Source organism: Balaenoptera borealis, assembly GCF_965194805.1.
Source record: "Balaenoptera borealis genome assembly, chromosome: 1".
Taxonomy (NCBI): Eukaryota; Metazoa; Chordata; class Mammalia; order Artiodactyla; family Balaenopteridae; genus Balaenoptera; species Balaenoptera borealis.
In genome coordinates, this window is record NC_138860.1 from 22,902,382 (window position 1) to 22,926,910 (window position 24,529).

At 49.5% G+C, this 24,529-nt stretch overlaps 1 protein-coding gene across 10 annotated transcripts in view; it reads left to right on the forward strand.

The window, feature by feature from the left end:
* Nucleotides 1-22,927, forward strand: part of CNIH3 (cornichon family AMPA receptor auxiliary protein 3) — a 271,670-nt gene extending 248,743 nt beyond the window's left edge. For 7 of the 10 annotated variants that reach the window (XM_082349981.1, XM_082349983.1, XM_082349979.1 and 4 more), the window contains one exon: nt 8,419-9,311. In XM_082349981.1, the coding sequence (XP_082206107.1) occupies nt 8,419-8,724 (306 nt within the window). In that variant the 3' untranslated portion in view covers nt 8,725-9,311. Of the gene's footprint in view, nt 1-8,418; nt 9,312-12,746; nt 12,891-17,020 lie in introns of those variants that run through there. The other 3 variants (XM_082349976.1, XM_082349984.1, XM_082349977.1) reach the window with 1 other exon arrangement.
* Nucleotides 22,928-24,529: the final 1,602 nt, after the last annotated feature.

Here is a 24,529-nt window from a genome sequence, read left to right on the forward strand (position 1 = left end):
CTACCTGCCCAGACTCAAGTCCATGAGCAGTAGTTAGTGAGCATTGCTCTGTGAGTGCAGGACTGTCACAGCCCGGCTGGGGCACTGGGACCCTGGGACCCTGTGTCTTCAGAATGGAAACCTCTGCCCTATGAGTTTGGTCTATGAATCTCAGCTCAAATATTTAACAAAATCACCTGGGATGCTTCTGAAAAATGCCTGTTCCTGGCTAGAGAGTTTATCTTAGCAGATGGGTATGGCACCCAGAAATCTGCATTTTATACCAGGTGTCCCAGGCAGTTCTGCTACAGGTGGCTGCAGGATCCTATTTTGGGATTCAGTGCTGAGCGGTCATTTCTCAAACTTTAATGTGCATATAAATCACCTGGGGATCTTGTGAAAACCCACCAGGTTCTGATTCAGCGGTCTGGGATGGAGCCTAAATTCTGTATTTCCAACAAGCTCCTGGGTGATGCTGGCGATGCCGGTCCTGGGACCTCACCTGGAGGCACAAGGTTCTCAGTGCTTCACCTGGGAACTGGTTAGAAAGGCAGATTCTTAGGCCCCACCTACTGACCTGCTGAATCTGAAACTGGGTGTAGGGCCCAGCCATCTGTGTTTTAGCAAGACTCCCAGGTGTACCATAACGTTTGGGAATCACTGCTGGATGATGGTGAAGCTTAAAGACATGGGCTGGAGGAGGGGGGCCAGTGGGAGTGCCAGGGTGGCAGAGCAGCGGGCAAAACCCGTTCTGTTACTTCTTGTCCCAGTTTACTTCTCCTCCAGAAGCGAAACTGAGACCCTTCGTGAATTTGACTGGAGGGGGCCGCTTCCCCATGAGGTTGTGCATGCACACTTTTCCTTCCGTGTCCGCGGCACACAGCACAGCTGGTGGTGAGGGCCCACGGCAGATGGCAGGGGGACTAGGGGTGCTGGAGCCCATGGGGGTCGGTCGGAGTGGAAGCTGGTCCCCGAGGAGCAGCTAGGGCGGGAAGGATGAGGCAGCTCCTGGGAGCCTGGGCAGGGAGCCGGGGAGCCAGAGCCGCCCGCGGTGGCTGGGCCGGTGTCTGCAGCACGTCAGTGCACAGCCAAGTCCCAGCAGGGGCCTCTGGGCCGAGCTGTGACCTGGGCCCTCCTCACTCTAGGTGGCCAGGAGCAGTGGGCAGCGGGCGTATGGGCTTGCCCCCCGCCTTCTCTCCCTGGGCCTTTTCCTCTCTCTGTTGCCTTCTCCGCATGCAGAGTGAGCCCCTGTGGGTGTCAAGAAAGCCGCAGAAGCTTCCTCAGCGCGGATTAAACGTGCCCAGGGAGGATGGGTGGAGAGAGGGGGAAGAAGCCAGAGGGCCCCATGGGGTTGGACAGTGGGAGGCCTGCCGAGGAAGCCCCCTGGGGCTGGAAGCAGCACCCTGTGACTCCCTGCCCCAGCTCTGTGCCCTCACCGAACTCCCGGCCTCTGCAGGCCGGAAGGAAAATGCTCCTGTTTCCACGTCCTGGGTCCCTCAGGCAGGATCTCCTTCCCTTGCTATCGCCCCCTCTTGCCCCTGTGTTTCTGCGTAACAGGCCCGTGGGGAACATGATCGGTGGCTGATTTCCCCTGAGGCCTGGCTCAGTCTCCTGGGATCAGCCATGAGGCTCTGATCCTGACCGAGACAAGGCCGAAGCAATACTTGGCCCAGGCGTTTAGGAGAAGTGCTGGCAGCGAAGGGCACAGAACCGCGTCCACAGTTCCTGGTGTGCGTACAGTCAGCATACATCAGACTGATTTATGGTGACTTTTGTTTTCTTTTTTTTTTTCTTACAGTGTTGTGTTAGTTTCAGGTGTACAGCAGAGTGATTCATATATATATTTTTTTCCATGATAGATTATGACAAGATATTGAATATAGTTCCCTGTGCTATACAGTAGGTCCTTGTTGTTTATTTTATATATAGTAGTGTGTATCTGTTAATCTCAAACTCCTAATTTATCCTCCCCTCCCCTCCCCCAATTTTCTGGTGACTTTTTAAATTACAGTTCTAGACTAGGTGATTCTCTGTTGAGTACGTACCACAGTCATCCGCTCTCCCCTTTAACATATTGGATAAACACTGTGCAAAATCCAGGAGGTCAAACAGTTTAGCATACCGGCCTCATCAAATAGGCAACACTCTAGTCGGCCCAACCGGTGTTCCCGCTTAGCCATGCCACCTGAGGTCGGGGTGCCAGCTCTTCGCCGGAGGGACGAGAGGCTGCGGGAAGCCTTGCCCCTGGGAGGGCTGGCCTGCCCTCCCAACCCCCAGGCTGGTGCAGGCTCTCGCCTGACCGCTGTGAGGCAGCGCCCTCTCTAGGAGAGCTTTACCCAGAGCAATTAAAGAGAAAGTGGCCTTCTAGCAAGGGACTCAGACAGAATAAGGTTTCCTGATGGTGCTTGGATGCTTTTCTCACAGTCTTCCATTTAGCAAAATCCCAGGTTCCTAAGCTGCCATCCTGTCCTTCCTTCCCGCTGTCTCCTCCCGATGTGAGCCACGTGCACAGTTGTTCCTCTGGGGACAAATAGAGAACGGCTCTCCATGCTGGACATTTCTGAGAAGATTGCCTCCACCCTGCTTATCCCAGAAGGGCTCCTCTGTTTTAGGGCCAGTTTGGTGTGGGCTGGGAAATCAAATGACAGAGACATTATCTTTTTCTTCTTTTTCATATTCACTGGCTCCTGGGCAGATAAACCTTAGGACAGATACAACAATACAGGACAGTACAACAAAGGGAACTGGGTTATTGTTTGAAAACAGGCGGGGATTGGGGTTTTTAGGGTTTGAGAGGCAGGCTGTTAAACAGCCCTTGGTTTTTCTTTCCACTTGGCAAAGCTGGAAGCCTGGTTTAATCAGAGGGGTGGTCAGAGGAGACCGGATGGAGAATCGGGAAACCAAATTTGGTTCTGGGCCATTTCACTGACTCTCAGGGTAAGAGTGACAAGTCCTGAGGATGGTAAATAGCTCATAGGTGATTGTTAACAGTAACAATGATCACATTCATCGCGATAACGGCATCTTCCTTTCTTTGATGCTTCTTCCCCTTTGAGAGCAGTGTCAGAGGACACCCTGTGTCCCTTCTAGCACCCTTGCTGGTAGGTTGTAAATGCTGGCATCTACAGATGAGGTAAATAAGGCTCAACATGGTTAGCTGCTTTTCTCAATATCACACAGTCGATCGTTATGTAACTGGTAAGAATTTATGTAACACTTTGAGATAGTGGGCTCATATTTTTAGCCCAATGTGATCACAGCAGAAAAGCTTGTTGTCTGAGTCAACAGGGTTCACTGAGAGATGGGTGGAATCTCTGGGTCTCACAGCTGCCACTCCCTTCAAGCTACACTCAGCCCTGGAACCTACCCCTAGGCTTCTGTGGCTTGACTTTTAGGGTGTTTGGTCCCAGCCATGCTTATACCAGCCCCTCAGAAATCCTGCCCCCCTTGGGATGCATGGTGGGCGTCAGGAGCACATCTCCAGCACTACGGTGCTGGCCACCACTTCTCCGCCTTCACCGCCCCCTCCTCCCCAGTCTTAGGGAATCCCCGCTCTCCCCCAGGGAGCTTCAATCCTTTGCTTCCACTCCAAGCATCCCCTCTCTCTTTCCTCTCCCTCTGGGGGTTAGAAGAGCTTCTCCTCTGGCCCCCTGATACCCCTCTCCTCCACGGCAATGAAATAAGACATTGATACATTATTAGAGTATTCTCCCATCATAGGTAAAGGTTACCAGTCAGCAGCAAATCACCTGGGGGCTAAAGCCGGAGAATGAATGGATACATGAATGAATGAGATGATGCATAAGTAGAAATAAAATATTTTTAATACAAGTAAAATAAAACTTCCGGGAAAACAAGGTTGTGGATGAAAGCTTAGAGCGGAGCTGAATGTGGCGCTTACAGAGGAGAAGAGGTAGCTGCTCTGTTGGACAGAGGGAGCAGTGTCCAGGGACAGAAACCTGCTAGAAGGTTCCTGCACCGCCTTGGGAGGATGTGCAGGGACCCAGACCAGTAAGGGGCAGTAGAAATAAAAAAAAGGAAAAACAAATCCAGGTGGCTGTGAAGAAGAAATGACAAGATTTGGAAACAGACGGGTGAGGAAATGGATGAGACAGAGAAATCAGAGATGGCTATTATTAGCAGAAATCGGAAATTGAGGAGATAAAGGTTACAGGTGTTGGGAGGAGAGTGAGTTTTCAGCACACGGTGGTTGTGGACTATCGGGATGGAAATGTCTGCCAGGAAATGAAAATTGAGGACGAGAATCTGGGCCGGAAGTCAGGACAGGCGATCCTTCCCAGATGCCACATCCATCCTCTTAGAAGTGACGGAAGAAGCGGGGGAGTGGGTGAAATCTTTGAGGTCTTCACTGACAAGTGTCTGAGCTTTGCTAGCGTGCGCTGAGAGCTTCACCTGACATTGGAATTCTGCGTACATCAGGGCAGGGGATAGTGGGAGGAGGCTATGTTGTCATCATACTCTCATGACAGGCCCCCACCCCTCAGTTTATGATGGTGACACACAAAGGCTCCAGCACCAGGGGATGAGAAGGCTGGGTCCCAGCAGGAGGGGAATAAGATGAACATTTACCCAGAACTTGACCCACATCAGGCCTGGCGTTAATCCATTAAATGAAGAGTAAGCGGCCGTTTTAGGTGGCCTTGTGCAGAACCCGCCCAGGTGGTGACTGTCACCTCTCTACTTTTGTTCTCACGGTTCCTCTTCCTGGAACGCTGACCTCTGGCTTCCCCGCATGATTAGGTTTTACTCATTCTTTCAAGTTCCCTTGATTCCGCCTTGATCGCAAAACCTTCTGTGAGCCCCCCTGGTTGGAGTGAATTGCAGTCTTTTCAGCAACCCCACAATACCTGTATTGAGACCACTTATTTAGTATTTATAACTCTGTAAAGCAGGGCATAATAAGACACGGGAATTCAGTAGACTGTGGCCTGTGTGAAAGAGTTCCTCTGTTGTATGAACGAAGGAGATTGGCACCATTCCAACAGCTTGTCTTATGAAGGAAACAGTGTTCTGCAGTGTGAGGGGCTGACTCAGGATGGAGGGCGGGCGGTCAGGGCTCTCCTCCGTGTTTCTGTGGTTGGCCGGGGAGATGCCGGGGTGGTTTTTATATAACTGAGATAAGCAGGGTTGGGAGGGGACAACTAGTCCAACTACCCACACGAATGAATAAGCATTATGCCCGCCTGGTGGTCATTCAGCCCCTGCCTCAGCGTGCCCAGTGCTTGTGAAAGGAAGGGCGGGCTGGCTGATCAGGGGAAGGATAAAGAGGGCTGATCACCACTTTGCTTTTCTCACTGATTACTCATTTTGTACCAGACAGGATGGGTTAAATCACGCTGTGGTTAAGAAACAACTCCCAAATCTCAGTAGCTTAGAACGCGGTCCAGTGGTCAGGATTCTGCGCTTCCATTTCAGGGTGGCACGGGTTCGATCCCTGGTCGGGGAACTAAGATCCCGCATGCCCCGCGGGGCAGCCAAAAAAACCCCAAGAACACCCCACAAGTTTCTTTCTTGTTCATGTTTGGTGTCCATCACCGGCTGCCCCAGCGCGCCTCTCCTCACTTATGGCTTCAGGATGCTGGAGGACCCTCCAGCCTAAGTGCGTTTTGCCGTGTCAGAGGGCAGAGAGAGAGAGAGAGCCTGGAGCGCTTTGCATTGGCTGGTAAATGCTCCAGCCGTTTCTGCTCACAGCCCTTTGGCCCCGCCTTCCCGACGGTGGATACGGGAAGTGTGTGGAGGGCAGCAGTAATGCCCGCTGGTCAAGGCTGGTGCTCATGGCCTGGCCGAGGTTCACTGGGTCCAGGAGGAACAGGATCCGTAAGTCTCCCCTGCCATCGCGACAGGGACTGCCTGGGGAAGCGGGAGAGAAACAACGTGTGCACGTACAGGGCACCCTCGCCCTCCCAGCCGCAAGGCTGCTGCTCAGGGATAGGAAGAGACAGCTGGGGAGAAGCCACCCCGAAGAGCAGCATGGATTCTGCAGCTTTTATCCCACCCCCAGCAGGTGGGGCACCTCTGCACCCAGCTGGCCTCCCTTAATCAGTTTTCCTCAGTGTGGTGACAGTGACAAATCCTCCCTGCTCAGCAGGTTGCAGCTTCCGCTATAAATCAAGCCCCGAAGAGAGAAGAAACAGTGGTGCTGAATAGAGGGGCCTGAGACCCAGACTGTAATCAGTCAGAGATTTGTGAGACGGGGATGATCCAGGCCTGGGATGGCTGTCTCGTAACATGTTAATTACCTCCGCCTGAGTGGCTGAAATCAATGATTAAAAAATGTAGAGACAGGCACAGAAGAGATCACAGCCACTACCCCCTGGGGCTGGCAGGCTGAGAACGGGGGCTTTCTCTCTGAACGGGAGGAGGTAAGGTGGTGTCTAGGCTGGCCGCAGATGGGGTTGGAAAGGATGGCTGCAAGGTCCTGTGAGGAGAAATGATGGGACGTACCCCCTCCCACCAGCTCGTTGAGGCTCACAGGGGCTAGCTGTGCTGGTTCACCCACTGAGGCCACTGCCTCTGGACCGCTGGCTCTTGTACGTTGATTCCAGGGTTACTGCCTGAGAATTCTAAGAGGCGGGTCAATGCAATTCATTCTTCACTGGACTTGAGAATGAAGAAGATGCCACTTAGTTACAAAATGCATTTCTTAACACCTGTGCCTCTGCATGTATTTATTTCAAATATGTGTCCCCCCACTGTATTTCCCATCTGGGGCGGTTAGCTCATCTGACTAAAGTGAGAGATGAATGAGACCAAAGTCATGTTCTTTCCCCAAATAGGAGAGTTCAAGGCAGTTTGTTTCCCACCCAGAGAAATCTTGGTTTGTGACCACAGGCTGCATCCCTAATGCCAGCCAACCATGCTCCAAACATATGCACTTGGTCAGTTCAATTCATTTTATCAAATACTTGTTCAGTCTCTGCTAAGTACAAAAAAGCACTTTGCAAATGGAGATGAGAAAAGGATAGAGTTTGGCCAAGACGGCTTATAGACTAGTGGGGTAGATCCGTGTGTGTCGAGAGGTAGGAAAGGAGGTAATGACTCCATCGTGGACAGTTATGGACAGTCCCCCCGAGTGAGGGTCGGAAAGCATCTGTGGGGCTGCAGGGCGGGGTGGGGTGAGGTGGGGTAGTACGGGCCGAGCTTCCGTTAGAAAGTGCTGTTAGAGATGGGCCTTGAAGGATGGTTAGAATTTGCTAGATGGAGCGAAGCATTCATCGTGGTCTAAACCGGTACTGGTCCGCGGCCTGTGAGGAACCGGGCCGCACAGCAGGAGGTGAGCGGCAGGCGAGTGAGCGAAGCTTCATCTGCCGCTCCCCATCGCTCCCCATCGCTCGCATTAGCGCCTGAGCCATCCTCCCATGGAAAATTGTCTTCCATGAAACTGGTCCCTGGTGCCAAAAAGGTTGGGGACCACTGGTCTAAATGACACACAGAGGCTATCCCCCCATATATATATATGAATATGTATATACACATAATGAATATATATATTAACTATTAATTCATTAAATATTAACTATTAACTTAATGAATTAACTAATTCATTAAGTATTCATTCATTAAATATTTATTCTTATATGATTGGGAAAGATGGTACATTAATATCTCTATTTTGGGGTTTCCTTGTTACTGGCCCGGGGACCAAATTTCTCCTTTACAGTCACTTTGATTTTTGTTACAACTTTGATTTCTGTTAAGATGTAAACACCCTTGGGAGCTGGGTTCACAATCATGTTAAGCTCTTTTTACACCTGTGCAGGTAGATTGGGCTCACAGAGCTTAGTCTCCCTGCTGGTTGCCTTCCACTATCTGACCCCTCTTGGTCTGGGCTGGTTTCTTTCCCCTTCCTCCAGAGGCTAAACGTTCCCTCTTTTATCATACTACATGTTCTTACTCTTGGTTTCCTCTTGATCCATGCAGCATCAAGAAAAATACTGTTTCTCACTTTTTTCCCAACCCTCCTGTGTTTGAACTGTATATACATATTTGCTTTAGGTTTGTGAGTTTCTGTGGGACGATACACAGGGCCTAGGAGAACACGAGCAGGGCAGTTATAGAATCACTAGAAACCCTATCAGTATTTCTGCCAGTGGGTCCTGCCTTGGGCCAGACGTCACAGGGGCTGGATGGCCTCTTCCACTCTTGCCAGTGGTCATCCACGGGTGACCCCCTGAAGCAAGTGCCCTATTCTGGTAAGTAGGGTGCTGAGGGCCTGTGTCCTTTTTGGGTTGGGTATAAAGCATGGCTCCGGTACCTTAAAGAGGAGAACTTACCAGAAACGGGTCACAGTCCAGGGGCAGTGACTCTGTGATGCTGCGGGGAGGACCTCTGTGTCACCAGCATGTCAGAGGAAGTGTCCAGGCAGGCGGACGTCAGCCGCTGTAGATGCAGGAGTGACTTTGCCTCCCTCTAACGCAGGCCTGTGTCTCTGCTCCCTCTTCAGCTGGTGCTGCCAGAATATTCCATCCACAGCCTCTTCTGCATCATGTTCCTGTGTGCTCAGGAGTGGCTCACCCTGGGGCTGAATGTCCCTCTACTTTTCTATCACTTCTGGAGGTAAGTCTGCTTGGGACTGCCCTGTCCTTCCCCTTTTCTGCTTGGTCAGCCTGCCCTCCAGAGACGATGTCCCCCCAGATGGACCAGCCACTTAGTGCCTTCCTCTCATCCCTTCCCTTGGTGACCCTTTCCTCAAAGCCTTCTTTGCAAGCTGCTCTCAGACAATAATAATTCAGTAAGGGAAGGCCCTTCCTGTAGGTTCCACTAACCACAGCCTCAACTCTCACAGATCAGCGTTAAAGGCAGCTAGAGCATTATTCACAATAGCCGCAGAGTAGAAACAACCCAAATGTTCATCAGAAGATGAATGGATAAACACAATGTGGTATATCCTTTCGATGGAGTCTTATTGGGCAATAAAAAGCAATAAAGTATTTGGGCAATAAAAAGCAATAAAGTATTGATACACACTACAACGTGGGTGAAGCCTGAAAAAATTACAAGTGAAAGAAGCCAGTCACAAAAGACCATTTATATGCAATGTCCAGAATAGGCAAATCTGTAGAAACAGAAAGTAGATTGGTGATTGCTAGGGGCTGGAAGGGAGAGGGAGTGAGGTGCGACTACACTGTTTTCTTTTGAAAGGGTTGAAAATGTTCTGAAATTGGATACTGGTGGTGGTTGTACAACTCTATGAATATATGAAAAACTGCTGAATTGTATACTTTTAAAAGGTGAATTTTTTTGACAGATGAATTATATCTGAATAAAAATAGCCTACCTACCATATGGGCTGGATTTTCTGGGATTGTTCTGATTTTAAATCTCTTCCCTGCTAAGACTGTGCATCAGATCACGTGATTTGGGTAAAAGAGAGTCACCGTGTGGGTATATAGGAGGCAGGGAGGGGGAATACGAAAGTAGTCAAGAATGCACATGTGCAGATAAGTTAACCACACTTTCCCCTCATCCCCCAAACATTTAATCGTTGTCATTGTAGCATACAATAGAGCCTGTATTTAGTCACATCTAGAACATTCACCCCTTCATTTAGCAAACATATGGAACACATACTACATGCCAGACATTATGCGGGATTCCAAGATGAATGCAAAATATAATTGTTACCCCCAAGGAATATATACCCTAGCGGGAGAGGGAAATCGATTCTTACCAGATATATAAGGAACATAGGTAGGAGTGTAGAGAAATGGAAGTGTGACGCTGGGGAATCTGGAAAAGCACATTCGAGGTTAAGGGACTAGCCTGCTCAGATGTAAGAAAGCACCTGGTGTGTCTGGGGAACAGTGATTGCTCAGTGTGCTTGGATGTGGGGTTCTCAGACAGAAGGGAGCAGAGATGGGGTTGACAGCTGGGGATCAGGTATGGAGGGTCTGAAATGATTTGATAGGAAGTTGGAGTTAATTTATTCTGTAGGAAAGGGCTACCTCTCAGAAGTTTTGAGGAGGAAAATGGCAGTGCCTGATCCGATTTTTAGGAAGGTGACCCTGACAGCCGTGGGAAGGCTGGGTTGGAGGGTGAAATTTTGAGGACGAAATCCAGTTAGGAAGTTCTGATGAAATTCCAGGTGGAGAGACTGGAGGCTTGAAGTTGGAAGCTGGAATGGAGAGAGAAGGAGAGGGTTTGGAGAGGTAAAGTGGACATGCCTTGGCCAGTAATTGGATGCAGGCGGTGAGGGAGAGGGAATCTCTAGGCTGGGTGGCTGGGAGGTGACCAAGAGCAGGACGCAGGTTGAGGGAGGAAATAAGATGATTCAGTTACATAACAAAGTCCTTCTATGTAAAGGTAACCTACTAAAATCTGAATTTAGAGAGAAGTCAAATAGAAACATAATGGTGTTGAAATGTATCGCCTACCCACTCAGAGACTTTCCATGCCTACCTCCTCTGGTATCCACAACAAACGGGTGCTTTGGGGTTGCCTCTCCCTGTTTTACACACAGGTCACAGAGACTCACAAAGGTTACGTCATGGCCCAGAATCACTCAGCTGGGATATGGCAGGGCCACCTCTCTATGGATCGCAGGCCGTGTCCTTGTCACCTAGGGGCTGGCTCTTCTCCTTCTAAAATGAATCTATCCCAAGGTCCTTCAAATAGTGTGTTGTCGATCCAAGGTATCAGAAATGTGGTTAATTTACAGAACTTTGATTGGTACACTGCTTCTTAGGGCTATCACTCCTCCAAAAGGGAGGGCGGGAGAGCCAGCCGCGTCCTTACACTTGGAACGTTTCCGTGTAAAAGAAGGGAGTGACTGCAGTCTCCTTGCCAGTAGGGAGCTTGTCTTACTTTTTTGAATCCCTGACCGGGTCTAGCCTAGTTCTGGCAATTCGTTAAGTACTCAGAAAATGAAAGAAAAAGGAGTGAGGAGGGCAAGTGTCCTTTAAAAAATAAGAGTCCTGATTTCCCTGGTGGTCCAGTGGTTAAGACTCAGCGCTTCTACTGCAGGGGGTGCGGGTTCAGTCCCTGGTCTGAATGCTGCGCGGTACGGCCACAAAAAAAAAGAAGAAGAAGAAAAGAAAAAATAAAAATCAGAGTCCTTGAAACCCCTCTATTTCATTTCCACTTCCCCCTCCTTTCCAAAGGTCCAGCCCAGCGATGTTTCTAGTGCAGATAAAGCCCCCTCTGCCCTAGCTCCCAGTTTGCTTAAATACAAGTAGAACTGCAGAACTTTTGTTCAGTACCTGTTCTTTGAGATTTTGGGGACCCATCACCTCACACAATTGTCACAACAGCCCTTTGGAGTAGGCAGTTTCAGTCCCATATTGCAGATGAGAAAGTTGAGGCTCAGAGAGGTTAACAGTTGACCTGAGGAATCTCAGTCTGGTGATGGGTGGGCCTCAGGGCCCTGGCTCTGCCCACTGAGCCACTCCGCCACCCTGCCACCCCTTCCTCCACTTAATGAGGCCTCCTGGGAACAAGGGCACAGCAAAAGCAAATAGGTTGTGAAATCTGCTCCTGGGCAGAGGAGAGGTGAGTGGCCTGGAGGGCTGTGAGCTGGCAGATGTCATTGAATCTGGCTTGCGATTTCCTCTCTGCATAGTGTGGATGACAGATAATGTCAGTGCAATCCTTTGAAGCAGATGAAGAGGGAACTGAAATACCAGCTCTGTGAGTTGCTACGTTACAGGGATGCTCTTCAAAGCCGATGTGATTAAGCCCGTCAGACCACTCGTCTGGTCCTCGCTCTCACTCGAGGACCACGGCCTGTCCCAGAGCCTCACAGGAGCCATTAATTTGCACCCGGCCTCCTGATTCCATTACCAGACTGACAAAAGGAACAGCCCGCTGAGCGATTTCAGCTGCACTTTGTTCTCCGGCTTTGAATGAGACCCTGGCTGAGGCCCTGGGGGCAGCGATCTGGTGAGGGCCAGGGGGACGGCCTCAGGGGCAGGACTTGCCTCCTGCCTGACCACTTCCCAAGGTCTCACACAGCGCAGCGGGAGAGTTTCTCTCCTTCCGGGAGCAAGGCCAGTTCACGTTGAGCTGCGGTGATGTTTTGAAGAAGGCGAAGTCTGCATTCACCTCTCTCCTCCCACTGCTCTTTGGTTTACCCAGTTTCCCTCGGGGGCTGCTCTCTCCCCGCGATGGCCAATATTCTGTTTGCTGTTCTGGGTCCTTCCATCAAGAAGAAAATTACCTGTAAAGTACTCCACACTCAAGTGGGAATAGGATGTCCCTCCCAGAGTATTCAGGATTTGAAAAGGGGGTCTGGGAGGAGGATAACCCAAAAGTAATTAATGTTTAATCCAAATAATTAACGTTCATAGTAGAGTTGTGGTACAGCGACACTAGGCAGCGGATATGCAACTGACATCAACCCGCGCCTGTGCCCCTACTGGCAACCCAGGTCCATACACATCGTGGACCTCCCTCCGCTACCCCCTCACCCCACCAACCCACATCCCTGGAGAAAGGAGGCTCTTCCTGGTATCTCCCAGGTGCCACCAGGGGACACGTTTTCCTTCTGTCAGAGCAGCTGTGTGTGAGGTGGATCTGATACTGGTGGATCTGAGTATTTGGGCGTTACTACCTGCTAGAAGACAGTGGCTGAGCCACTTTTTAGCAGTGCCTGGGCTGTAATTTGGGCAGTGATTCTGGCAGAAGGCAGACAGCTGCTTAGCAGAGACTCCTCGGATTGGAAGTCTGGCATCAGGGGACTCAGCCCAGACGACTTCAGATGTCCTGTCCAAGCCTCAGAGCCGATGACGCCGTGCGCTCTTTCTCTGCAGGTACTTCCACTGTCCGGCAGATAGCTCCGAATTAGCCTACGACCCGCCGGTGGTCATGAACGCAGACACCTTGAGTTACTGTCAGAAGGAGGCCTGGTGTAAGCTGGCCTTCTATCTCCTCTCCTTCTTCTACTACCTTTACTGGTGAGTTTCTGCCTCTCCTGGTGGGTTTGACTCCTGCGGCAAATGGAGAAAATTTCAGGCTTTTGCAGGTGGGAGTCCCAGCCTGTCAAGGATGCTGCCAGCCACCTAACTGGTTCAGGAGCAAGAGCTTCTGTGTAAAGGAGTGGGAGGGGCAGAAGGTCCTGCTGGAGGCCTCGCTGGCTGACAGGAACATCCTTTGGGCTACACAGTGAACACACATTCTGCCAAACCCTCTTAGGAGATTATTGGTGAAGTGCACTTGGTGACTTCTTCTCCATGCATGGGGCTCCCTGCCCCCAGCAACTCCACAGCTCAGACACTCAGGTCACCTGTGGCCCCGGATACATAGCCTCATTGCCCCCTAGTCTGTGTGAAAGCATTCTTGGGGACCACAACAGAGACCCCCAGTGGCAGTCAATGCTTCACAAATGGGCATGTTGGGCCATTAAGTGCTTATACTTACAATTCTCCTAATATTATGTAATACCATTCTAATTAAATAAAACATGCTGGCTTTGTAATTCTGTGTCAGGAACCTCCCCTCTTTTCACCTCTTTATTCGGAACATCCTAACTAAGCAGATAGCTATAAACAGACTGTCTCGTGGTTTGATACCCCAGACAGTGTCTTTTCTGAAAATGTCTCCTCCTCCTTCCTGTTCCTCTTTGGGCTCATCTCTGGGGTGTCTCACCTGTCACCTTGCTCTCCTGTCGCTACCTGCACCACACCATGATATCTCCAGGTACCCCAGCACTGTCTCCAAAGTGGCCGGGTGGCCAGTAGCCGGGTGAGGAAGAGGAGGGTGGGGGTGTTAGACTCCAAGGCTGCCTCAGGGTTCAGGTTACGCTGGGGCAGCATGGGAAGCAGCTGCATTTATCCAGCATTTAAAAACGAGCCATTCTTCGAGCAAAGAGCTCGATATGCATTGCTCAGTGTATGAGCTAAAGGCTATCATTATCAGCATGTTAACAATGAGGAAACCTCATCTGAGACGTTAGATAATTTTCCCATGGTCACAGCTCATAGTGACACAGCGAGAAGTCCCTCTCAGGTCCTATCCCAAAGATTGAGCTCTTAACTGCTGGCTGTCTTAGGAAACCTCTAGAAAAGTCTTTATCGAAGTGTGGTCTTTGGACCTCCTGCATCAGAATCACGGTGAGGAGGGTATGCTTCTTAACAATGCAGATTCCTGGGCTTAGATCTGCTGATTCAGAATTTTGGGGCTAAGCATCACTCTGGAGTTGCTGCTTGGGTCCACCTCGTCTCCCCTCTGCATCCCCGGGGTCCAGAAGACGCCCTGAGTCTTCTCCTATAACCATCAGGGCTGTAACTTCCTCTGGAATAATTCAGCCCTGGAGGGGATTCAGAATATTCTACCACATTCTTGTTGGAGTCAAGGGTTGGTTCAGGCTCGGGGTGACCGCTTCCCTCCTCTTCCTGGATAGAGTGTCCTGGGACAATGCCTGCTTCAATCTGCAAGGAGCCTGAGGGTCTCCGAAGCCTCTCTGGAGCTTTCCAAGGTGCCCAGCAGATTGGCCCAAGTCTCCCTGACCTAAGTCTGAACTCTCTAGCAACTAAAGCTTGCTCCGGCTGCTTCCTGTCATGGGCAACCCTCATGGGCTTAGCGATTTGGCAGCTTGGGCTAACAAGGAGGTTCACTTTCTTCCCTGGAGTGTGCCCAGCCTCTCTGCGGGGCTGCACACAGTTCCTCTGCTGAGTCGTAGGCTGAGGGGCCTGACCCCAGAGACGGCGTTGCCCCTCCTCAAAGCCAGCAGAATGCGGGCAGTGCTTTCCCTGGCTCCTGCCCCGTTAGCCTGGGATCCTCTTTAGTCTGGGCGGAGACCGAGGCAGATCAAGCTTCCTCATTTCAGTTTTGTTGCAGCGTCTGCTGGAGCCTAAAGCGCCGGAGGGAACAGGGCATAGGAGTCACAGGAATCTACAGATAGAGAGCTACTCTGCTCTCTGTCTGCTGGGCTGTGGCGGCCATACTGGGGCTCCTGCCCGTTAGATGGCTGTGATCGTCCTGTAACTGATTACGTTCCAAGCATTCTGTTCAGTTTGGCACTGCCTTTATGTTACATGTGTTCATTACTTTGTTTCCAAAACAAAATGGGTATCAGTTGCTCCTCCCGCCTCACTGGGACCCTGGGTGGCAACCAGGGTTCTGCCTTCTTTGTTGAACCTGACCTCTTGGAGCTCTTCAGGGCTCCTCAAAGACCCTGTTTCTCCCACCTCAGGGGCTCCCAGCCCCTTAGATCCAGGCTTGTGGAGAGCCAGGACTGTCAGCCCAGGCCACTCTTATAGGGACGGAAGGGGACCCACGTGCATGGAGAGCTGCCTCTGAGCTGAGCACAATGATAGAGACTCAAGTGACAGCAGCTGGGAACCCTATAAAGGTGGGGTTTGTGTTTTACAGTTTGAGGTTCCTGAGGGGTTCCTAAGGACCTCATGGAGATTAAGAAATGTGTCCAAGGTCCTAGCAGATAGTTAGCAAAGTATCCAGCCCCGGATTCTGGGCTCTCTTCCCACTATGCTGTGCGAACCATCCCAGCATCCAGCGCCACCCGCTTCTCAGGTTGCCTTGTGGACCAGGAGACGTTTGCAGGTTACATGGGATGGGGATTACTTAATACTAATACTGATGCTAATATTAAAACTAAAAATAATAGAAGCTGGTTAGTCTAGTGTGGATTCTGCCTGCTCAATATAAAGATCTTTTCAAATCAAGGATGTAAACCAGGATGATATTATCTACCTACGTAGTACCACCCTCCTATCCATTTACTCTGCATCATGCCTGCGTCCCCTCATGTTCATTTCTCTCACTCAAATTAGGTTATTTATGGTTGACTTGATGGCAGAGGCCTCAACTGTTTCATTCCCCTCTGTATCTGCAGTGCCCTGGCCAGCACCCGGCACATAGTAGGTGCTCACTAAACCCTTGTTATCGCTACAGCTTAGCCGTACACTCCCTCGAGGCAGGGGCTGCACACTCGCCATTGTTTCCCAGCACCAAGAATGGCACCTGGCCCGCAGGAGGCGCTCAATAAATATTGAATGAATGAGGGAAATGAAAGTGAGTAGACAAATACAGTGAAGCTCCGTGTTACAATGGAAAGAGCACTGGCTTTGGTGTTGGGACACGGCTCCTGCCTTGCTGTGTGACCTTGAGCAATCCACTTTTCAGCTGACCCCCGTACTTCCCCATGTTGAATAAGACCCCTCTAGCACCAGGCCTGGCCAGTGAGGCTCTGTGTACATGAGGTGCATCAAGTTCTCAAAGGCGGAACTTCAGCTACGCAGAGGGGCTTGTCCGGGCTTCGCAGCTGGAGAGGGTTAGAAGTAGAACACTTTAGTTTCTCGCCTTTGGTTTTGTTTCTTAGATTATCCTTTCTTCTCTCTATATTGTGAAAAGGTGGTTGTTTTTCTTCCTGCCAAATGGATAGAGTGTATATTTTGGTGTGGAACATTCTTCATTGCTGCAGAATTAGCCTGCAGCCCTTTCTAAGAGCACAGGGATGCGTGACCCCCTCCTTGGTGGTGCTGGGGCTCCACCTTAGGACACAGGCTCTTAATGCATGTTTAATGCCTGGGCTCTGTTAGGAAAAGTAGGGCCAGGAGCTACCCAATTAAGAATTCATCCAGTTTGTGTGCCCAGAGGGCCTGTGTTCACACAAAAGTCCTTGCAATAGTGACGATGATCATTTCCCTGGCGCTGCCATATCATCCACCATAATCTGGGAGCCCCTGGGCACAGCCATCACATACGCATGTGGCAGCTGGTGGCATAAAGAATCCACTGCACCCCTCCCACCCCTGGGGACCTGCCCTGCGATTGCAGGAAAGAGGAATAACGGCCACGATAATCATCCTGATGAGAATAATGATAGGCACTCAGAGCAATCACATCTCTCATCCAAGGAACACGGTTTGGTCTCGTAACAACGTTTAGTCCAACATTGTGGGAAGTAGTAGGGGGAAGAGTCCAGGGAGTAGATAAGATGCTCTTGTGACAGGAATGAGAAAGAAGCAAGGGGTCTGGCTTTTGGAAGGTGCCTCTTTTGAGGGCTGTCTGAGGTCTTTTGTGGGCTCCCACTAATGCCTTCTTTTCCTCTTCTTTCTGCATCCAGCATGATCTACACTTTAGTGAGCTCTTAACTCAAAGACCACGCACATCCTCAGAGACTGGGATGGGAGAGGCCCGAGGCTGCGCAGTCCACTTCTGCTGGTGATGGGAGAAGGGACCGGTGTGGGGATGTGACAGACAGAGACGGGCAGACACTCTGAATCGGGAGCCGGAAGCATGCAGCAGCCAGCGGCCGAATGCGCACGTGTTGTCACCCTGTGTATCAGTCCTTGGCGTTCACACCCCACACTCGGGCTGTAGATCCCTTCTGAGCAGCGGGGGCACGAGGGGTGATGAAACACGAAACCTCTTCTGAGCGAGAATTGCTGCTTCCTGAATCCACTTTATTGAATGGCTCCCTGAAGTTCACACTGCGTTCCTGGGCCGCGGGCGTGGAGGCTGGATGGCTGGCAGGTGCCTGCTAAGGAACGGCGTGACCCAGGGTCAAGGCTGTATCTGTGGGACTGATTGAAGTCCTCAAGGACGTCACTGGGCTACCTGAGACTCTCGTGTTTCTTCCAAGCCCTGGCCACACCCTTCACTTCAATGGGAGGGGCCTGGAAGGTGTGCAGATTTGCCTTGGGCTATAACCAGCCCTGAGCCTGCAGGGCTGTCTATTTTCCTGCTCTGCTTTGTAAGAGCCCAGCTTAGGATGTTTGTTAGCGACATCACAAGCTGAGTTTGGGACAGTATGTTGGTAAAGAGTTATGGCCAAAGTCAGGGCTGGGAGGTGGTGAGATGGGAAGGGGGGAATCATAAGAAAAAATGATTTTTTAAAACACTGATGACATGTTCAAGGTGTTAATTCTTCACCACCACAAACTGTATTCTTCTGTTGTCATCTCAAACTATCACAGAGTCGCTGAATGCTAATCAATTGGTCAACACTAGTCAAAGCTACTGACTTTTAAGGCTCCCAAAACAATTCTGAGGCCAGAAAAAACTGGAGTGGCAGCTCTGTACCGTGGGCATCCGGCAGCCGAGAAGTAAGACAACATAATTATAGCTTCATTTATGATGCTGCATCATTCGTGCTGTTCGGTTCAACACAAGGACATTAGCTCATTTAGAATTTTCCATTCGACGTTCTCTCCTTTTTGGGTAGGAGTTGTACTCGGGGGTTGTAAATAATGACAAGGCTGAGATTTTTATTATGTTTAAATTGGGCACCATGATTTTGACCTTATTCCCCAAACTTCCCTTCTTTTCTTCTGTTTGACATACACAGGCTATTTATACATATACCAGCTTCCACCTGAAGTCCGTGACTCAGGTTTATGAATGGTGTTTGTGTAACACGTGTGCTGTGTTTAAAACGCAGGGACCACTTGAGTGTCTCGCCTAGCTGGCAGTCTCATTTAAACGCATTACAGGCTGGCTTCATCTCCATATGGATGGTAAACTGGTAGGAGGACAAAGAGAAGTTTCAAAAAAGCATTTTCCTTCTAAAACTTCTACCGAAAACAAAATGTAGAACTTCTGCTCTGAGGTTGAAGGTATGGAACCGGAGGATTCAAGGCAATATTTTTGGGGAGCAGGCTTCCCCTTGGCCAATACCCATCGTCCTGTCCGGGCAATTGTGGTTACGGTGGAGAGTTTCCTTTAGGGCTGGTTGCCTTCGTCTCTGACTCCATTCCTGAGACAACCAGCCACCTTCATGCAGAAAAATCAGCCCTGGGTTCCAGGCTGCAGGCAGCAAATCTAACCCCACCGCCATCTTGCAAATGCAACTGAAGTCAGAGGGTAAATGGTCCATGTTACTTCTCACCACGGAGCTGTTGTTTGTTTTTTATACTTTGCCTCCTTCCAAAAAGATTTGAAGTGGCTTATAATAGCAGGCACAAGTATGCAAAGACTGTTAAAATGGAAATAGGAAATCCAAACTTAAAAAGGAGGAGGACACAGAGATACTGACGTCCTGAGGTACTCTATTTACTGGGACTGAGCCTAAATTTGATATCATTTCTCTTAACAGTAAATAATAGCAATTCACATTTACACAGCGCTTTTCAGATTGCTTTTGCATCTCATTTGACTTTCCTCACCATCCTGTGAAGTTGATACTATTCTTTTTCTCATTTTCTAAGTGAGGAAGCTGAGTTTCAGAGAGGGTAAGTGAGTTACCTATAGTCACACAGCAGTCCCAGACCTGCCTTTGAGCCCAGATTGTCTGACCTTAAAAACCCCATGTTCTTCCGTTTTAAACAGAGCACACGTGTTACACAAACACCATTCATAGACCTGAGTCACAGACTTCAGATGGAAGCTGGTACACTGAAGAGCTGACAAAGTAGCTTAGGGTTCTGTTAAGGTTTGATTAACATTAACTTTTTGAGAGAAAGAGAGTATTTTAAAAAGAGAGTTATAGGGAAAGTATATCTTCCTTCATGTGCTAGCCTCAGTCTTGCTTTATTGTGGGAGGTTCTTCTCTAAGGCAGTCCTCTAAAAGCTTTAAAGGCGTCAAGTGTCTCTTGGGCAGTTATGTTTATGACAGAGAAACATCCAAATATTTCTCTCCCACGAGTTGTGACTGGGAAATAATTCCAGTGGTTGTTGGGAGTTTGAGCCAATTTTCAATTGCTGGGAGAAGCTAATCATGACGATGAGAATCAGAGTAATACGCACAGTTGGTGGAGCCGTGTTGTGTACCAGGATTTATGCCAGGACCTCTTCCAACTCTCACAGTGATCCTACAAGGCAGGTTGCATATTCTCACCCCCAGTTTACAGGTCAGGAAAACAGGGAGGCTCAGGACGGATGAGTCTTCCCTGGGTGAATCAGCCAGACCAGAGCTCGAGGCTACAAATAAATGGCCAAATAATAAGAATAGCTAAAATTCAGGTGTTGGGCATTATTCTATATGTTTTGTGTGCTTTTGTCTGATCCTCATAACAATACCATGACGTCGATATTATCTCTGCTTTATAGATGAAGAAAGTCCCAGAAGATGAGTTACTTGCAGAGACCCAGAGCTAGTAAGGGGTGCGTATAGAGCTACAGCTACAGCCTGGGAATTTAACCCCAGGTCTGCCTCTTCACACATAATTTTTCCTTCTTGGATATCTTTGTTGCTCATTGTTTGTCCCACAGAAATGACCAAAGGGAGGAAGGGGAGTGAAGCAGGAGAAACAGCACACTGGATAAATCACAAAGTGAATATTACCCTTGGGTGATGGAGAGCTCGTCCTACCAAGCATGTATGTGGGCATCAAGGAGAGGGGGGGCACACATATTATGTGAGGGTGGCATTGGTGGGCTGGTTCCCATTGTCTTAGGGAGGCAGAGCGGATAGGCTTGGCATGGCTGTGCCCGAAGGGTCAGAGTGGAATCGGGGGGGGGGGCACTAAATTTACTTTTCACTTCATTAATGAAGTGAACGATGGCACCCACTGCTCTGACTTGCTATAAAGATTAAATGAGTTCACATTTGCAGAGAACTTAGGAGAGCGCCCTCACATGGTAAGCACTAACTCTTTGTAGGAGGTGACTCTTCCTCGCCATCCTTCTTCTGCCCGGTGCCCACCCAGGGCAAGGTCCTCTGTTGGGAGGGAAGTCACCTGGCCATGTGGGAAGGTAGTGAAGACCCTGGACCCTGCTACCCTCCTGATGTTTTCATCTGTAGTGTCCTGAGTGGAGGTCATGCTGGGACATGGCACCTCTTTTCAATGCCATGTTCTCTGGCCAATCATGATAACAACTGCTGTTGAGTACTTGCCCTATGCCAGTTGCTGTGCAAAGCACTTGACGTGCAAGGTCTCATTTAATCTCCACAGCAATGCTATGAGGTAGGCACTCTTCCTGTCTCCAATGTATAGTTGAAAAACTAAAGCTTATAGAGGTTAAACAAATGAGCAAATGTCACAATTCCTCGGAAGTCATGGAGCCGAGACTCCAGCCGAAGTCTAGCCCTGACTATTTGTTCATTCCTGTAAGGGAGGGCAATGGGATGTGAGAAAGAGTAGAAAAGGGGACGGAGAAGGGAGAACAGGAGAGGCACTGCCGGGAAGTGTGGGTTTGCTCACCTCACAGGTTTCACAGCAAGCAAGTCCCCGTAAATGACTTTGTAATCAGAAGCATTTGCGCTATGGGATCTTGTACAAGCTTCTTAAACTTTCTGAGACTCAGCTTTCCCATCTGTAAAATGGGAGGTAATAATACCTCCGTTTGAGTGAGGCTGTGATAAAGTGATTATGTACATAGAGTTTGTACAGAGAGCCGGTCTCGTACTGGGTGCTCAGCAGATCTTGGGCCTTAGAGCTCTGCTCCACTCCCCCTCCCTTCACAGACTTGAAGGGAGGATTATGTCGCATAAAACGGTAAAACGCTTCTCATAGTAGCACATGGCAAGATTCAATGAATCTTAGCTTCCTTCCTCCCCTCCCTCCATCCTGGGGGCGGACATGGGTAACAGAGCTCAGCCCTCTCAAGCAAATCTCCCCTCTGCTTCCTATTTTTAGGCTTGGTAATTGCACCAATGTTGAATAAAATTGTCACGGTTATGACAGTTTTGTTCTCCTACGTAAGAGAGAATGCAGCCAGCAAAATGCTTTGACAACAATTAATTGCACTCACGCTGTGTCATTGCACAGATCCGTTTCATAACCTTCTCTTTTCTTGGACTTGGGCTGCTCTATTCCAAACCGTGCTCTGGTAAATGAAGTTTAGATCTCAAAGCTGCCTCTGCTGCCGAGCCTTAGGCAGAAGGCTGTCATCACTGTAGGTGTTTGAGGAGGCATCTTGGAACGTGCCCCGTGACTTGCCTCATCCAGGCAGAGGGAAGCGTGAGCCGAGCGGAGAAGTGATTCTTCAGGACACAGCCAGGCGTTTCTAGGGAAAGATGGGAAAGGTTTTTGCTTCATCCTGCCCACATTTTCTTCCTCCTCAGCTAGTAGTGTGCTCAAGCTGGCTCATACAGGCTTAAGAGAGCCAATCATTAAATTTTGCTAAATGGGATTTTTGCAAAATGGTTGTTAAACACAGCTATTATTAAAACCGGTTATGTAAGCTTACAATTATATTAATTAAAGTAAACAAAGATAAATGTATAGTCGAAAGTCATCACCTCCTAATTATTTTATTACGTTTTGCTGTGATCTATGCTCTTGAGGTTATGTCTATTGTATCTATGGTGGAAACTCTGTATAACAGTGCCCTCCTGTGCACTTCCTCCCATCTTTATGTTCAGTGATGTCCCATTAATAGCTTGAAATCAGCCATGCTGGGAGTATTTACACCACAGAAAATGGCAAATGCTACAGATGAAGCCCCTCCCTCTCCTTTACCCTCCCCTCCTGGTGCTAGTTGTTAAACATTTACTAGTACACCTTGTTCACATTTACCAGTAAACACTGTTCCCAGCTCTGGCACACTGTCGGGCTACACTGGGAGCCAGTGACCAGAGTGGCACCTGGGACCAGTACCCCTGAAGGCTTGGGCACCAGAACCCACTGTTTACCACCCTGAAGGAGCCACTGCCATCGTGGCCAGAACTGCCACCCACCCACAGCAGTGACGCCAGCAGTACTGCCACTTAAGCTCTTTTTGTCCCCTAGAGGTGATAGGAAAGGAGACTTTCAGTTTTGTGCACTGTAGGCCATGAGGGCTTGGGCTTGGAGATGATATAAGTGCAGCACGCTCTGCTGAGCATGAACCTACTGTTGTTCTTTGACCCTAGACTCACTACCCTTGAATTACCTTGGGGACCCTCATTCTTCCTGTAGGAGGGCTCTCTTCCCAGGAGGCGTCCAGGGTCCCCATGCAACCAGGCCCTTGCCTCCAGTCTGGATGCTGGGGGAATACAGACTGCACTCTGCTATGTTCCTACCTCCTAATGTGGTTTAAGGATGAGTAAGAAAAGCCTGTAAGGTGCCTGGTGCTGTGCTTGGCACACAATATAAACTCGGTAACCCTTGCTCTGCTCATCTTTTCTCTGCTCGGCTTTACAGGCTGTTCACAGTATGGGTGGCCCCTCCCAGCCAGCCTACAGGGACCATTCTTCTGCACGCGCTCTCTCCTCCAAAAGCCAGTCTCCTGGTTGGGCCCCTGGTACCTCAGGGAACAAACACACAGCTTTTGGTTTAGAGACCCAACAGTCGGAGGTTGTTTTGTTTCCTGGAATGACTACCTCATGGCCAGGGAGAGAGACTAAAATGCCACGGCAGTGTTTCCGTTCAAATGTCGTAACAGGGGTCTGAGTAGTAAACCCCATCTGTCCTTTTCAGAAATGCTTAGCACATGAGAAAAACAACATCATCTTTCTGGTAGGAATAACTTCTGACATTTTAGAGCAGGAGAAGTAGGGAAAAGGAGAAACCAGTTAAATACCATTCCCCACATTAAATTATAAAGGAGCACATCCATCAAGCCCCCAAGCCTGAGATAGTCTGTTTTGAATGCATCAATGAAAGCAGCAGGGCAGCACTAGAGGCTTTGGGGGAAATTTTGTTCGTTAGTGGCATCAGAGGACGGGTCTTGTGATGCTGTTCTTCTTTTCCCAAATTGAGAGTGAGATTGATGTTGAGGAAACTTTCTAGACTCTACAAGGTACAGAGATCCCTCTCAGTGGGGTGCAGACCACAGCATAATTTAATGCCCGGCAGATGGGCCAGATCCCCGAGGGACGGCTCGGAACCCTGCACCCTGGGCAACCAGTCTTTAAAATGAGCAGTTCTTTGTATTAATCGATATTTCATGATTAGATTAAAATAACTATTCCACAAGATCTAGCCCTTACCTAACATGGTTAGAAGTGCAGTGGAAAACTTAGCAGTAAAGACCCAAAAGCAGCTCTAGCTAAAATAAGAAAAATGAGGCCTGATCACATTCTTCATTTGAGACACAAGCCATCTGGGTCTGGGTTACTGGGGAACCCCCACTGCACGTTTCAACCTTACAGTTTGGGGAAGCCCAGCCCCAGCCACACCTAAATGTTCAGCGCCAGTCGGATTATAATACTTTCTAGGGAGCTAAACAGAGGGAGCCCAAGAGTGCTGGTTCATGGATCAACATCAGCCTGGAAAGTGGAAGGTTGTCCTGAAAGGGGTGCTGTGGGGCTTTGCACTTGACCCTGTCCTGTTTGACATTTATTATCAGTAACCTTCACATGAAGGCAACAGATCAACTGTGGGATGAGTGGGTCCAGAGCGGGGCATCTAGAATCCATTTCACAGGACTAGGCAGAGAAGCTTCAAGAAGACTCCTCAGGGTGCTTCTGCACATGGTCCTGAGCTGAGGGGTCGGCAGGGGGGCTCTGCACCAGGAACTCTGGTCTGAAGGGCTGGTGAGAGGCCTCTGCCCACGACCTCCTGTGAGCAAGTGAAACTAGACGAAGCACCAAGGAAAAGAAAAAAGGGGCTCTGAGAATCGTGGGGACCTTGGGAAGCTAGAAATAAGAGAAGTCAAAAGAACTGCTATACATAAAAGAAGAGGTGAAGCAAATGCTTACCTGACTCAAGGGTTTATCCTGTACGGGACTCTCTGTGCTTCATGGACTTGGGTGACTATTTCCTTTCCC